A 16,871-nucleotide genomic window follows, 5' to 3' on the forward strand; every position below is an offset into this window, starting at 1 on the left:
TATAGCTAATGACACTACTGGGGTATATGTACTGTATATACAGTATAGCTAATGACACTACTGGGGTATATCTACTGTATATACAGTATAGCTAATGACACTACTGGGGTATATCTACTGTATATACAGTATAGCTAATGACACTACTGGGGTATATCTACTGTATATATACAGTATAGCTAATGGCACTACTGGGGTATATGTACTGTATATATATACGGTATAGCTAATGACACTACTGGGGTATATCTACTGTATATACAGTATAGCTAATGACACTACTGGGGTATATCTACTGTGTATATATACAGTATAGCTAATGACACTACTGGGGTATATGTACTGTATATACAGTATAGCTAATGACACTACTGGGGTATATGTACTGTATATACAGTATAGCTAATGACACTACTGGGGTATATCTACTGTATATACAGTATAGCTAATGACACTACTGGGGTATATCTACTGTATATACAGTATAGCTAATGACACTACTGGGGTATATCTACTGTATATACAGTATAGCTAATGACACTACTGGGGTATATCTACTGTATATACAGTATAGCTAATGACACTACTGGGGTATATCTACTGTATATACAGTATAGCTAATGACACTACTGGGGTATATGTACTGTATATACAGTATAGCTAATGACACTACTGGGGTATATGTACTGTATATACAGTATAGCTAATGACACTACTGGGGTATATGTACTGTATATACAGTATAGCTAATGACACTACTGGGGTATATCTACTGTATATACAGTATAGCTAATGACACTACTGGGGTATATCTACTGTATATACAGTATAGCTAATGACACTACTGGGGTATATCTACTGTATATACAGTATAGCTAATGACACTACTGGGGTATATCTACTGTATATACAGTATAGCTAATGACACTACTGGGGTATATCTACTGTATATACAGTATAGCTAATGACACTACTGGGGTATATCTACTGTATATATATACAGTATAGCTAATGACACTACTGGGGTATATCTACTGTATATATATACAGTATAGCTAATGACACTACTGGGGTATATCTACTGTATATATATACGGTATAGCTAATGACACTACTGGGGTATATCTACTGTATATACAGTATAGCTAATGACACTACTGGGGTATATCTACTGTATATACAGTATAGCTAATGACACTACTGGGGTATATCTACTGTATATATATAGGTATAGCTAATGACACTACTGGGGTATATCTACTGTATATATATACAGTATAGCTAATGACACTACTGGGGTATATCTACTGTATATACGGTATAGCTAATGACACTACTGGGGTATATCTACTGTATATATATACGGTATAGCTAATGACACTACTGGGGTATATCTACTGTATATACGGTATAGCTAATGACACTACTGGGGTATATCTACTGTATATATATACGGTATATCTAATGACACTACTGGGGTATATCTACTGTATATACAGTATAGCTAATGACACTACTGGGGTATATCTACTGTATATACAGTATAGCTAATGACACTACTGGGGTATATCTACTGTATATATATACGGTATAGCTAATGACACTACTGGGGTATATCTACTGTATATATATACGGTATAGCTAATGACACTACTGGGGTATATCTACTGTATATACAGTATAGCTAATGACACTACTGGGGTATATCTACTGTATATATATACAGTATAGCTAATGACACTACTGGGGTATATCTACTGTATATATATACAGTATAGCTAATGACACTACTGGGGTATATCTACTGTATATATATACAGTATAGCTAATGACACTACTGGGGTATATCTACTGTATATATATAGGGTATAGCTAATGGCACTACTGGGGTATATCTACTGTATATATACAGTATAGCTAATGACACTACTGGGGTATATCTACTGTATATATATACGGTATAGCTAATGACACTACTGGGGTATATCTACTGTATATATACAGTATAGCTAATGACACTACTGGGGTATATCTACTGTATATATATACAGTATAGCTAATGACACTACTGGGGTATATCTACTGTATATATATACGGTATAGCTAATGACACTACTGGGGTATATCTACTGTATATATATACACGGTATAGCTAATGACACTACTGGGGTATATCTACTGTATATATACAGTATAGCTAATGACACTACTGGGGTATATCTACTGTATATATATAGCTAATGACACTACTGGGGTATATCTACTGTATATATATACGGTATAGCTAATGGCACTACTGGGGTATATCTACTGTATATATACAGTATAGCTAATGACACTACTGGGGTATATCTACTGTATATACAGTATAGCTAATGACACTACTGGGGTATATCTACTGTATATACAGTATAGCTAATGACACTACTGGGGTATATCTACTGTGTATATATACGGTATAGCTAATGACACTACTGGGGTATATCTACTGTATATACAGTATAGCTAATGACACTACTGGGGTATATCTACTGTATATATACAGTATAGCTAATGCCACTACTGGGGTATATCTACTGTATATACAGTATAGCTAATGACACTACTGGGGTATATCTACTGTATATACAGTATAGCTAATGGCACTACTGGGGTATATCTACTGTATATACAGTATAGCTAATGCCACTACTGGGGTATATCTACTGTATATATATAGCTAATGACACTACTGGGGTATATCTACTGTATATATATACGGTATAGCTAATGACACTACTGGGGTATATCTACTGTATATACAGTATAGCTAATGACACTACTGGGGTATATCTACTGTATATACAGTATAGCTAATGACACTACTGGGGTATATCTACTGTATATATATACGGTATAGCTAATGACACTACTGGGGTATATCTACTGTATATACAGTATAGCTAATGACACTACTGGGGTATATCTACTGTATATATATACGGTATAGCTAATGACACTACTGGGGTATATCTACTGTATATATATACACGGTATAGCTAATGACACTACTGGGGTATATCTACTGTATATACAGTATAGCTAATGACACTACTGGGGTATATCTACTGTATATACAGTATAGCTAATGACACTACTGGGGTATATCTACTGTATATATATACAGTATAGCTAATGACACTACTGGGGTATATCTACTGTATATACGGTATAGCTAATGACACTACTGGGGTATATCTACTGTATATACAGTATAGCTAATGACACTACTGGGGTATATCTACTGTATATACAGTATAGCTAATGACACTACTGGGGTATATCTACTGTATATACAGTATAGCTAATGACACTACTGGGGTATATCTACTGTATATATATACAGTATAGCTAATGACACTACTGGGGTATATCTACTGTATATATATACAGTATAGCTAATGACACTACTGGGGTATATCTACTGTATATACAGTATAGCTAATGACACTACTGGGGTATATCTACTGTATATACAGTATAGCTAATGGCACTACTGGGGTATATCTACTGTATATACAGTATAGCTAATGACACTACTGGGTTATATCTACTGTATATATACAGTATAGCTAATGGCACTACTGGGGTATATCTACTGTATATACAGTATAGCTAATGACACTACTGGGGTATATCTACTGTATATACAGTATAGCTAATGACACTACTGGGGTATATCTACTGTATATATACAGTATAGCTAATGACACTACTGGGGTATATCTACTGTATATATACAGTATAGCTAATGGCACTACTGGGGTATATCTACTGTATATATATACGGTATAGCTAATGACACTACTGGGGTATATCTACTGTATATATATACGGTATAGCTAATGACACTACTGGGGTATATCTACTGTATATACAGTATAGCTAATGACACTACTGGGGTATATCTACTGTATATACGGTATAGCTAATGACACTACTGGGGTATATCTACTGTATATACAGTATAGCTAATGACACTACTGGGGTATATCTACTGTATATACAGTATAGCTAATGACACTACTGGGGTATATCTACTGTATATATATACGGTATAGCTAATGACACTACTGGGGTATATCTACTGTATATATATACGGTATAGCTAATGACACTACTGGGGTATATCTACTGTATATACAGTATAGCTAATGACACTACTGGGGTATATCTACTGTATATACGGTATAGCTAATGACACTACTGGGGTATATCTACTGTATATATATACAGTATAGCTAATGGCACTACTGGGGTATATCTACTGTATATACAGTATAGCTAATGACACTACTGGGGTATATCTACTGTATATACAGTATAGCTAATGACACTACTGGGGTATATCTACTGTATATATACAGTATAGCTAATGACACTACTGGGGTATATCTACTGTATATATACAGTATAGCTAATGGCACTACTGGGGTATATCTACTGTATATATATACGGTATAGCTAATGACACTACTGGGGTATATCTACTGTATATATATACGGTATAGCTAATGACACTACTGGGGTATATCTACTGTATATACAGTATAGCTAATGACACTACTGGGGTATATCTACTGTATATACGGTATAGCTAATGACACTACTGGGGTATATCTACTGTATATACAGTATAGCTAATGACACTACTGGGGTATATCTACTGTATATACAGTATAGCTAATGACACTACTGGGGTATATCTACTGTATATATATACGGTATAGCTAATGACACTACTGGGGTATATCTACTGTATATATATACACTATAGCTAATGACACTACTGGGGTATATCTACTGTATATACAGTATAGCTAATGACACTACTGGGGTATATCTACTGTATATATATACACGGTATAGCTAATGACACTACTGGGGTATATCTACTGTATATACAGTATAGCTAATGACACTACTGGGGTATATCTACTGTATATACAGTATAGCTAATGACACTACTGGGGTATATCTACTGTATATATATACGGTATAGCTAATGACACTACTGGGGTATATCTACTGTATATACGGTATAGCTAATGACACTACTGGGGTATATCTACTGTATATATATACGGTATAGCTAATGACACTACTGGGGTATATCTACTGTATATATATACGGTATAGCTAATGACACTACTGGGGTATATCTACTGTATATACAGTATAGCTAATGACACTACTGGGGTATATCTACTGTATATATATACGGTATAGCTAATGACACTACTGGGGTATATCTACTGTATATACAGTATAGCTAATGACACTACTGGGGTATATCTACTGTATATACAGTATAGCTAATGACACTACTGGGGTATATCTACTGTATATACAGTATAGCTAATGACACTACTGGGGTATATCTACTGTATATACAGTATAGCTAATGACACTACTGGGGTATATCTACTGTATATACAGTATAGCTAATGACACTACTGGGGTATATCTACTGTATATATATACGGTATAGCTAATGACACTACTGGGGTATATCTACTGTATATATATACGGTATAGCTAATGACACTACTGGGGTATATCTACTGTATATACAGTATAGCTAATGACACTACTGGGGTATATCTACTGTATATACAGTATAGCTAATGACACTACTGGGGTATATCTACTGTATATACGGTATAGCTAATGACACTACTGGGGTATATCTACTGTATATATATATATACGGTATAGCTAATGACACTACTGGGGTATATCTACTGTATATACAGTATAGCTAATGGCACTACTGGGGTATATCTACTGTATATACAGTATAGCTAATGGCACTACTGGGGTATATCTACTGTATATACAGTATAGCTAATGACACTACTGGGGTATATCTACTGTATATACAGTATAGCTAATGACACTACTGGGGTATATCTACTGTATATACAGTATAGCTAATGACACTACTGGGGTATATCTACTGTATATACAGTATAGCTAATGACACTACTGGGGTATATCTACTGTATATACAGTATAGCTAATGACACTACTGGGGTATATCTACTGTATATATATACAGTATAGCTAATGGCACTACTGGGGTATATCTACTGTATATATATACAGTGTAGCTAATGACACTACTGGGGTATATCTACTGTATATATATACAGTATAGCTAATGACACTACTGGGGTATATCTACTGTATATATGCACCAGAAGCACTGAGCCCCCAACAGCAGCAGCACCAGAAGCACTGAGCCCCCAACAGCAGCAGCACCAGAAGCACTGAGCCCCCAACAGCAGCAGCACCAGAAGCACTGAGCACCCAACAGCAGCAGCACCAGAAGCACTGAGCAGAGCGACCTCATCCTGAAACCAACAGAACCAACAACGGCATACAGTACATTAGGATGGACTCTGATACACTGTGCGTGCGTGCGTGCGTGCGTGCGTGCGTGCGTGCGTGCGTGCGTGCATGCATGCGTGCGTGCGTGCGTGGCGTGCGTGGCGTGCGTGCGTGCGTGCTACAAGCTGTAGATTTAGTCGACTAAAACTAGACTAACACTGAGACATTACAGGTGACTAAAATGTGACTAAGACTAAATGAATGCCACAGACGAAAAGTCCACACTATTTCTCCATAACGTAAAAAAGATGGGAGACATACTATGGTCCGACGGAGCATTGGTTCGACATGCGTCCGCACCTCGGACTAACGCCTGCTCCCGTGCTTCGCACCTCGGACTAACGCCTGCTCCCGTGCTTCGCACCTCGGACTAACGCCTGCTCCCGTGCTTCGCACCTCGGACTAACGCCTGCTCCCGTGCTTCGCACCTCGGACTAACGCCTGCTCCCGTGCTTCGCACCTCGGACTAGCGCCTGCTCCCGTGCTTCGCACCTCGGACTAACGCCTGCTCCCGTGCTTCGCACCTCGGACTAGCGCCTGCTCCCGTGCTTCGCACCTCGGACTAGCGCCTGCTCCCGTGCTTCGCACCTCGGACTAGCGCCTGCTCCCGTGCTTGCGGTTATGGTTAGGTTAGGGTTTGAGGTGGGTTGGCGTATTTCGGACCAATGGTATGTCGGACCAAACACATGCACCCATAAACGATAGATAAGGGGTCAGGACAACGAGGCCTTTTCGTGGAGGGGTCAGAATCGACTAAAACTAAAATCAAAATGTGCTGCCAAAAGCACCACTGCATGGCATGCCCCACATGTGGTCAGTGAGAAGCGTCTGAACCAACAAGACAATTTGATCTGGTGGGCGATGGAGGGCCGTCGTTGGGCAACGTACGCTGCCACCGTCACCATGACTCCTCGCTTGTATTGGTTGAAACAACGATACTGTAGAAGATCTGATCTGTGATCAGTTTGTCATGACGCAACCGTCATTGTGAAAGAAATAGAGGGTATTTTCAGTTCCGTTTATTTGCATACATCGTCGACATTACATACAAGACATGCAAGGCCTGTCCGAACCACACTGACTTCTAATATAAAATTAAGGTTGAATAGTTCAAACAATATAAACATAATATGCTGTATGTGACTGATTATCTTACATACATTATTTATGTATAAAATATACCCGCTCGATTATACCTGACAAGTTAGGCAGCGCCATAGGCAGCGCCATATAGCCAATAGACTACTAAGTATCATAGGCAGCGCCATATAGCCAATAGACTACTAAGTATCATAGGCAGCGCCATATAGCGAATAGGCTACTAAGTATCATAGGCATCGCCATATAGCCAATAGGATACTAAGTATCATAGGCATCGCCATATAGCCAATAGGATACTAAGTATCATAGGCATCACCATATAGCCAATAGGATACTAAGTATCATAGGCATCACCATATAGCCAATAGGATACTAAGTATCATAGGCATCGCCATATAGCCAATAGGATACTAAGTATCATAGGCATCGCCATAGCCAATAGGATACTAAGTATCATAGGCATCGCCATATAGCCAATAGGATACTAAGTATCATAGGCATCACCATAGCCAATAGACTACTAAGAGTCCCAGATACTTAGCTTTGCTACATACTGTACAAACCACTTGACCTGACAAATACAATGAAGGAAAGAAGATGTGTATTTATCCCCTCGCGTCCTGCAGATCATTACAACACTCTTTATGGCATTATATTTTACATAAAATGCATGGCCCAAGAATGATGATTATTAAAGAATAATATATATGGCATTTGTCTGATGACATGAAGAACATGATTTTGGCACAGTATCCCGCGAGGCAGACCAAAGTTAAAACACATAGAATAGCATAGACGTCACAAAATACAATTTCACATTACTGCCAACTTCACCTGAGTCAAAATTTAAAGCCATATCGTCAAAAATATCCGTTCTACAATAAACAGGTTGTCTTGTGGATTATAATAAGGGTGAACATTGCGTCAGAATAGAGGATAGCCCCTTGAGATGCAGCATCTCATTTTAGAGGGGGTCCTATATGCACCGATACAACAATACATGCAGTACTGTGCAAATCCACAATACACAGTACACACTATGCAATACAATTATGGCACAATGAATGTTGTATCCCTTACATCCTAAAAAAGTGTCATTGAGGCAAATAACTGGTAAGTGTGTATAATTTGACATAATTGTGTGTGGATCAAATGTCTGATCACTGGTAAAGCATCATTCTCATCTCGTGTCTGTCCCGTGACCCGTTTAGTTTGGGTGTGGAAACGCCACCTTTTGGCCACCAATCCACCAGCAACAATTAAAAGCACATTATACAACAGGTCGTTTCGAGGAAGCAATCTGATTGGTTGAAACAGCCTTCTAGCCGTGGTTCAAACGAGCACCACTCCACACCTAATCAAAACAAAGAATTCAGCTGCTCTGTTCTCCCAGAGCGCAGCAAACTCGGTGGCTAGGCTAGCTAGTTTATTGGGACATTTGTGGTCATAGTGACTACATCTGTCATTAAAAAATATGTTTTATCAGTGATTTTCTTAGTTTTAAGGGTAACTGTTGTATAATTGCAACATTACACTCGAGGGGGTGGTTTAACGTCATTGATGAACTTCTGCGTTGCTTTCGGAACTCGCCTTGCGGGCTCGTTCCTTCAGCATTGCAGGCGTGCATTAATGACGTTAAACCACCCCCTCTCGTGTAATATTGCTTAAATCTTTGCTACATCAGGTACAACGGGTCAAGCAGGCTGACGGACCTATTGACCAACGTCTTCTCATCGTCCACAAGGCTGTACCCAAACAGTTCCATGGTCGGCCCGCACACCATCTGAACGACCCGGGCCACCTCGTACGGCAGGCTAAACCTCCACTTGTCCGCCTGCTCCAAGGAGTTCCTATTGGTTTTCCAAGGATACAAAGGATCGTTGTTTGCCGGCGTGGTCTGCGTGTTCCTCAGAATCCACTCCCTGGCCTGCGAACTGAACGGTATCCCCGCAAAGCTGTAAATCTCCTCGGCCTTCTGCATGGGGTAGCGGGTGACGTCCTCGTAGCGCAGCAGCATGTAGCGTCGCCGCAGCCAGCGAGGCCGGCTCAGACCCACGATGGCCGACATGCGGACGCTGTCACATTCCCCCTTCAGCCACTTCACCTGCTCGTCGTCCTCGGGCACTTTACCCTGCCGCGCCCACGTCTTCCACTTCTTGAAGAAGGGGAAGACCACCATGCGGGACGCCAGCATGGCCCGGGGGTCTCGCACCAGCTGGATGACCCTCAGGTCCAGACGAGGGTCTTCCACCAAGGGACGCAGGATGTCTAGCTGGCGCAGGCGGACGGTCTTGATGACGCGGTGTTCTTTAGTGAGGCAGGATTGGGATGCCAGGGTCAGGTTGAGAGGCCCACAGCTTTGCGTATTACACCTGGGTGAAGAGAGGGACATTTCTAGCTGTAAGTCCTTAGTGTGGAGTCAAAACAAGACTCTCTGAATTACTGTAGTCCCGGGTTTCCAGAAGGTTGCATACTCGGGTTCGGGTTAATTTCCATGCAGCCAATTTGAACCGGAAACATATTTGTTTCCATTGCTGCCAATAAGCCAATCAAACTAAGCTATGGGAAAGTTAACTGGATCAGTTAACCATACAATGGTACTTTCTGGATACCCCGCACAGAGCCTACTGTAAAACGCTGTGGCTTCCCTCTGCAATTGCAACGGCTTTCAGACTGCTGAATGAATTAGCCTGGCTGTTGAATCCCCCTATGCATAATAGCCTAAATCTTATCTTACAAACAGAATTACGTTCCCATATATCCTTTTACATCATTCATACAGTGATTTGCAGTTTATGCACAGCCTATACAGTACAGACTGAACAATGCCTATACAGTACATCAGCAATAATGTGCTAATATGCTAATGTGAGTTTTGTGGTGACATTCAAAAGCCTATACAGATTGAAGTAAGTAGCCTTGCTTAGCCATGAGGCCCATAGGGCAGGAGCCTATCTCCTGTTTCTGTAGCCATGAGGTCCATAGGGCAGGAGCCTATCTCCTGTTTCTGTAGCCATGAGGCCCATAGGGCAGGAGCCTATCTCCTGTTTCTGTAGCCATGAGGCCCATGGGGCAGGAGCCTATCTCCTGTTTCTGTAGCCATGAGGCCCATAGGGCAGGAGCCTATCTCCTGTTTCTGTAGCCATGAGGCCCATAGGGCAGGAGCCTATCTCCTGTTTCTGTAGCCATGAGGCCCATAGGGCAGGAGCCTATCTCCTGTTTCTGTAGCCATGAGGTCCATAGGGCAGGAGCCTATCTCCTGTTTCTGTAGCCATGAGGCCCATAGGGCAGGAGCCTATCTCCTGTTTCTGTAGCCATGAGGCCCATAGGGCAGGAGCCTATCTCCTGTTTCTGTAGCCATGAGGCCCATAGGGCAGGAGCCTATCTCCTGTTTCTGTAGCCATGAGGCCCATGGGGCAGGAGCCTATCTCCTGTTTCTGTAGCCATGAGGCCCATAGGGCAGGAGCCTATCTCCTGTTTCTGTAGCCATGAGGCCCATAGGGCAGGAGCCTGTCTCCTGTTTCTGTAGCCATGAGGCCCATAGGGCAGGAGCCTGTCTCCTGTTTCTGTAGCCATGAGGCCCATAGGGCAGGAGCCTGTCTCCTGTTTATGTAGCCATGAGGCCCATAGGGGCAGGAGCCTATCTCCTGTTTCTGTAGCCATGAGGCCCATAGGGGCAGGAGCCTATCTCCTGTTTCTGTAGCCATGAGGCCCATAGGGCAGGAGCCTATCTCTGTAGCCATGAGGCCCATAGGGCAGGAGCCTATCTCCTGTTTCTGTAGCCATGAGGCCCATAGGGCAGGAGCCTATCTCCTGTTTCTGTAGCCATGAGGCCCATAGGGCAGGAGCCTATCTCCTGTTTCTGTAGCCATGAGGCCCATAGGGCAGGAGCCTGTCTCCTGTTTCTGTAGCCATGAGGCCCATAGGGCAGGAGCCTGTCTCCTGTTTCTGTAGCCATGAGGCCCATAGGGCAGGAGCCTGTCTCCTGTTTATGTAGCCATGAGGCCCATAGGGCAGGAGCCTGTCTCCTGTTTCTGTAGCCATGAGGCCCATAGGGCAGGAGCCTGTCTCCTGTTTCTGTAGCCATGAGGCCCATAGGGCAGGAGCCTGTCTCCTGTTTCTGTAGCCATGAGGCCCATAGGGCAGGAGCCTGTCTCCTGTTTATGTAGCCATGAGGCCCATAGGGGCAGGAGCCTATCTCCTGTTTCTGTAGCCATGAGGCCCATAGGGGCAGGAGCCTATCTCCTGTTTCTGTAGCCATGAGGCCCATAGGGCAGGAGCCTATCTCTGTAGCCATGAGGCCCATAGGGCAGGAGCCTGTCTCCTGTTTCTGTAGCCATGAGGCCCATAGGGCAGGAGCCTGTCTCCTGTTTCTGTAGCCATGAGGCCCATGGCAGGAGCCTGTCTCCTGTTTATGTAGCCATGAGGCCCATAGGGGCAGGAGCCTATCTCCTGTTTCTGTAGCCATGAGGCCCATAGGGGCAGGAGCCTATCTCCTGTTTCTGTAGCCATGAGGCCCATAGGGCAGGAGCCTATCTCTGTAGCCATGAGGCCCATAGGGCAGGAGCCTATCTCCTGTTTCTGTAGCCATGAGGCCCATAGGGCAGGAGCCTGTCTCCTGTTTCTGTAGCCATGAGGCCCATAGGGCAGGAGCCTATCTCCTGTTTCTGTAGCCATGAGGCCCATAGGGCAGGAGCCTATCTCCTGTTTCTGTAGCCATGAGGCCCATAGGGGCAGGAGCCTATCTCCTGTTTCTGTAGCCATGAGGTACACCCCCTGGACATGACGCTAATATGTCGCAGGGACTTACCCACCAATCCAACCCTTGATGCTGAGTGTCAAGCAGGGAGACACTGGGTCCCATTTTTTAGAGTCTTTGGTATGACCCGGCCGGGGATGGAACCCCCAACCTCCCAGTCTCAGGGCGGACACTCTAACCACAAGTCCAATGAGCTGATACAGATTGAGCATAGAGTATAACCACACCCCACTTCTGTAGCCAACACGGAAAAAACTGCTGTCAAAATCAACACTAACAGACCAAACCTGTTCTACACAGCTGGCCCGTATAGGCCAGTCAATCTAAGGTTTGACACAAAATAAAATTGCAATAGTAATCGTTCAAGAACATATTATAAATTAAAAATTAAAAAATGAAATATTTAGTGGCTCATGGTAAATTCAGGGGTTGAAAGTTGGGGTACCATTAATTCTTTCACCGCCATTGCTGTAGATGTAGGTCAATTGAAGCCTATTTTTTGATATACTACGCTTACCGCCATTGCTGTTGATTAATGGCAATTGCGCTTTTATAGTGCATTTGATCGTTCGAGCCATAATGCTACTTACGTTAGCATCTGGTAGCTAACAAGACTCCGGAGCCCATCTTAGATCATCGGCACCATAAGAATCCATTCTATCCGTTTCTTTCAATCGCCTGTATCTCCTATTCCTTGACCCATTTGGCATTTTTGGTCAAAACAGCGTTTCTTTGATGGCACAGAGCTCCCCAGTACATATCGTAAACAACAGTTGAACGGGACCTGTTCAACTTCCTAGGATAATACTTTTTCCGGTATGTGGCTTTTCAAAATAAGAGCTCAACTGGGAAAAATGCTGGCGTGAATTAGATCCTACATTTTCAATAAATGCTAAGTGTTAACAACCTACTGTATATAAGGCAAAACATTTCTAAATTTCATTGTGCTTTAAGTAACATGTGACGTGACGAACTAGGGGGTTTTCATGATTCTGAATCCATTGCAAGCATTCGTTTTGCACTCCTTGGGGCTAAAAACGGCCATAGCCGTCATCACAAATGTGATGAGGTCATCAGTGGCTATGGCCGAATTTAGGATTTTTTCCGTGCAAAACTGAATGCTTGGAATGGATTCAGAATCATGAAAAACCCCTAGTTTGACACGTCACATGCTACTTAAAGCATAATGAGGAATTTAAATGCCTTATATAGGTTGTTAATGGTACGGTACCCCAACTTTTGACCTGGAAAAAAAGTATGTTCCACTAAATCCATGAAGGAAAACTTTTAATATATGATGTAGGAGGATATTATTAACGATATCACATTACTATTGCAATATCTTCTGGGTCACGCCTCTTTGTAGCATAGATTGACTGGCCGAATACTGGCTCTACGTGAAAACAAAAGTTATCAAAATCTGCAATACCACACATACCTGACCCCTGGAGTGCAGACAGGCTTTTTACAGAGAGCTGCGCTGGCATGTCTAGCGTACAGCGTGGACGTCACATGGTTCAGAGGCCGCGGAGAAATGAATTCTTCCAGGGGGGTGAAGTCGCACAGGAACAGTCCCTGGAGAACGTCCTTGTGGAACCCTGCCAATCCCTGTAAGTACCACAGGGGTTCGTACAGATAGAACATATTGTCGCCGTGCTGGTTGAAAAACTCCCCCACAAACGAGGAACCCGTCCTGGTCGAGGCGAGGATTAGGATGTGCTTGTGGCCTCCGCTGTGGCTGTTGGCGTCCATGATGTCCTCCTCCTCCTCTGGCTCCTCGGAGGGCAGACCCTGCTGGGTTTGTGGCGTCGGATGTGGAGTCACTCTCTGGATCAGCTCATCAGAGACCCTGATGAGACAAGTTGGATTTATTAGCTCACATTTCATATAAACTAATTCAGCGTACAAACAAATGTTGTAGTTTCCCCAACCACCGTGACCGCGGTCGTCATCGTATCACCTAAAACTGGGGTATGTGTGGGCCTTAAATCTCCATCTCCATCACACATACAGTAGAGGCCTATACTTTATATTGTTTAGATTTGACAGGTTGAATTGTGCAGTTTATTTTTTGTCTTTCATTTCTTTCTACTTTTTGTCTATGTTGAGTCGGGTGCTGCAAATTGTAATTTCATTGCACCTGCAAAACTGTGCCCTTATGTCTCTATGTATGTAACTGTATTTTTATTTCTGTTTTTGTGTTATGTCAAATGTGTGTATATGTGTTGCATACCAGGCCACTGGGCCACAAGACAAATTTCAGTGCGAATTGACAATAAAGTACTATAGAACCAATTAGACATTTACAGGTTTAGGAACCGATTGGACATTTACATGTTTACAACAGTATACAACTGGAACCAAATGGACCCGTAACTTCCACTGCATCTCAATATGAAGGCCACCTCCCTCACCTCGATAAGATGTTGGTCTCCTGTTCGATGATGACCAGGGCCACGATGCAGATGAAGATGATGGCATACTTGGTCTTCATTTTTAACGGTGGACCTTGAAGTGACGTCTAGTGTGTGTTCGCCAACGGCTCCTGTCTTGAAGGAATCTGTTCAATAAATCTGTTTTAATAAATATATTAAAATATAGGTCTAACTTCCCCTAACCTCCCAACATGTGGCTTGTTAAGGAAAGGGGTAGGATGAAATCAAAAGCAATTGCTTCTTTATTATACACATCTGCGTTTATCACAATTTTAGACAAATAAAACAGTTCAGAAACAATGCAATGTACTCAGCAGTGTTGTTATTGTCGACTAAAACTAAGACGAAAAATGTTCGTCGACTACCTTTTTTCACTGACCAAAACTAAATGGAAACTGAATGAAAACTAAGCTATGTTGACTAAAACTAATACTAAATGTATTGACAACAGATACAAACTAGACTAACATGTTAGGAAGGGACTAGTGGACAAGAGATCCAGTATAAGTCATTTTACACTTGGTTGCATGCTGAAAATAGCAGATCTACAAGCACACAACGCATCGCAGCGGGACAAGTTGTGAGCTTGTAGATCGGCTATTTTCAGCAAGTGTAAAATCAGTCATTACGACGCCATCAAGACCCGCCAAAAGACATTTTAGTCGACTAAATCAACTGTAGATTGAGTCGACTAAAATCTTATGACATTTAGTCGACTAAAACTAGACTAACACTAAAACATTCCAGGTGACTAAAACTAAGATTCTCTGTGGGGTTCAGGTCAGGCCAGTTGGCTGGTCAGTTAAGCACTGTAATACCATGGTCAGTACACCAGTTACTAGTAGTTTTGGCTCTGTGGGCAGGTGCCAAATCGAGCTAGAAAGGAAAATCAGCATCTCCATGAAAGCTTGTCAACATACTGAGGCTTCCACTGTCAGTGGACCAACAGCATGCAGATGACATGGCCTAAATCATCACTGTGTTTTATCAAGTCCAGGGTCTCAACACAACCGTCTATTATGATATTGTACAGCACTGTTAGCTCTGTCTGGTCCATAGCTCTAATGCGTTGCATTTATAGAGCTATGGACCAGAGCTACAGCACTGTTAGCGCTGGTCCATAGCTCTAATGCGTTGCATTTACAGAGCTATGGACCAGAGCTACAGCACTGTTAGCTCTGGTCCATAGCTCTAATGCGTTGCATTTATAGAGCTATGGACCAGAGCTACAGCACTGTTAGCTCTGGTCCATAGCTCTAATGCGTTGCATTTATAGAGCTTTGGACCAGAGCTACAGCACTGTGTGCTTCCATATCTTGCTTTTTGTTGATGCTGATCTAACTTTTCCAGCAGGACTTGGCAACCTGCCCACAGAGCCAAAACTACTGGCCCAAACACACGCATGTGCATACGCACGCACGCACGCACGCACGCACGCACGCACACAGTATATTAAATATCAGAATGTTTGACTCCCTGCTGACTTGCGATGGATTCAGAATCACGTTGTTTCCTCTGGTCCAGTGCGTAAGCAAACTCACTAACACACTTTTTGAATAATGTTTTATTTTCAATGTTGCAACACTTAAAATATAGAATATGAAATGTTAACGGTAATATCGTATCATATCGATATCACAATATTTGGCATAAATACAGAGATATGAAATGTTGTGCAGCCCTACTGTACAGATAGAAGGAATCCGTGTATCTTGTGTTCAATCAATATTCTGTCTGGTGTCCCAAAATTGAAAATCGAAAATTGGCTTGTTTTTCAATATCAGCTTTTTAACTACAAGGATGGAAAACGAAAATTGACTCAAATCGCGTTTTTCTTTTTTGTTAAACACAACTTCTTGCCAAGTATTCTGAAATCGAACATCGAAAATCCAAAAATGCCCTTTTTCAATTTCCAATATCTGTCTTTCGTCTACCAAAAATGTGCCAAAAAAGCCAAGTCGGCTCTCAATGTTCTCCCCGGCTCCGCCGCGTAATAACGCGCGCGCATATGTGCGTCCTCCCCAACGGCAAAGTAGGAGAGAGAGAGAGAGAGAGAGAGAGAGAGAGAGAGAGGGGGAGGGAGGGAGAGAGAGAGATAGGGGGACTCTCTCTCTCTCTCTGAGGAGGCAGAGAGAGAGAGAGAG

At 42.4% G+C, this 16,871-nt stretch overlaps 1 protein-coding gene across 1 annotated transcript; it reads right to left on the reverse strand.

Moving 5' to 3' along the window:
• Positions 1–9,208: 9,208 nt before the first annotated feature.
• LOC306932976 (carbohydrate sulfotransferase 3-like) lies at positions 9,209–14,786 on the reverse strand (the record flags this gene model as incomplete). The annotated part of the gene is made up of 3 exons (XM_079514947.1): positions 9,209–9,905; positions 13,731–14,141; positions 14,707–14,786. 3 exons carry the CDS (start codon positions 14,784–14,786, stop codon positions 9,209–9,211), a joined length of 1,188 nt encoding a protein of 395 aa, XP_079371073.1.
• Positions 14,787–16,871: the final 2,085 nt, after the last annotated feature.

Source organism: Electrona antarctica (assembly GCF_951216825.1).
Source record: "Electrona antarctica genome assembly, chromosome: 11".
Taxonomy (NCBI): Eukaryota; Metazoa; Chordata; class Actinopteri; order Myctophiformes; family Myctophidae; genus Electrona; species Electrona antarctica.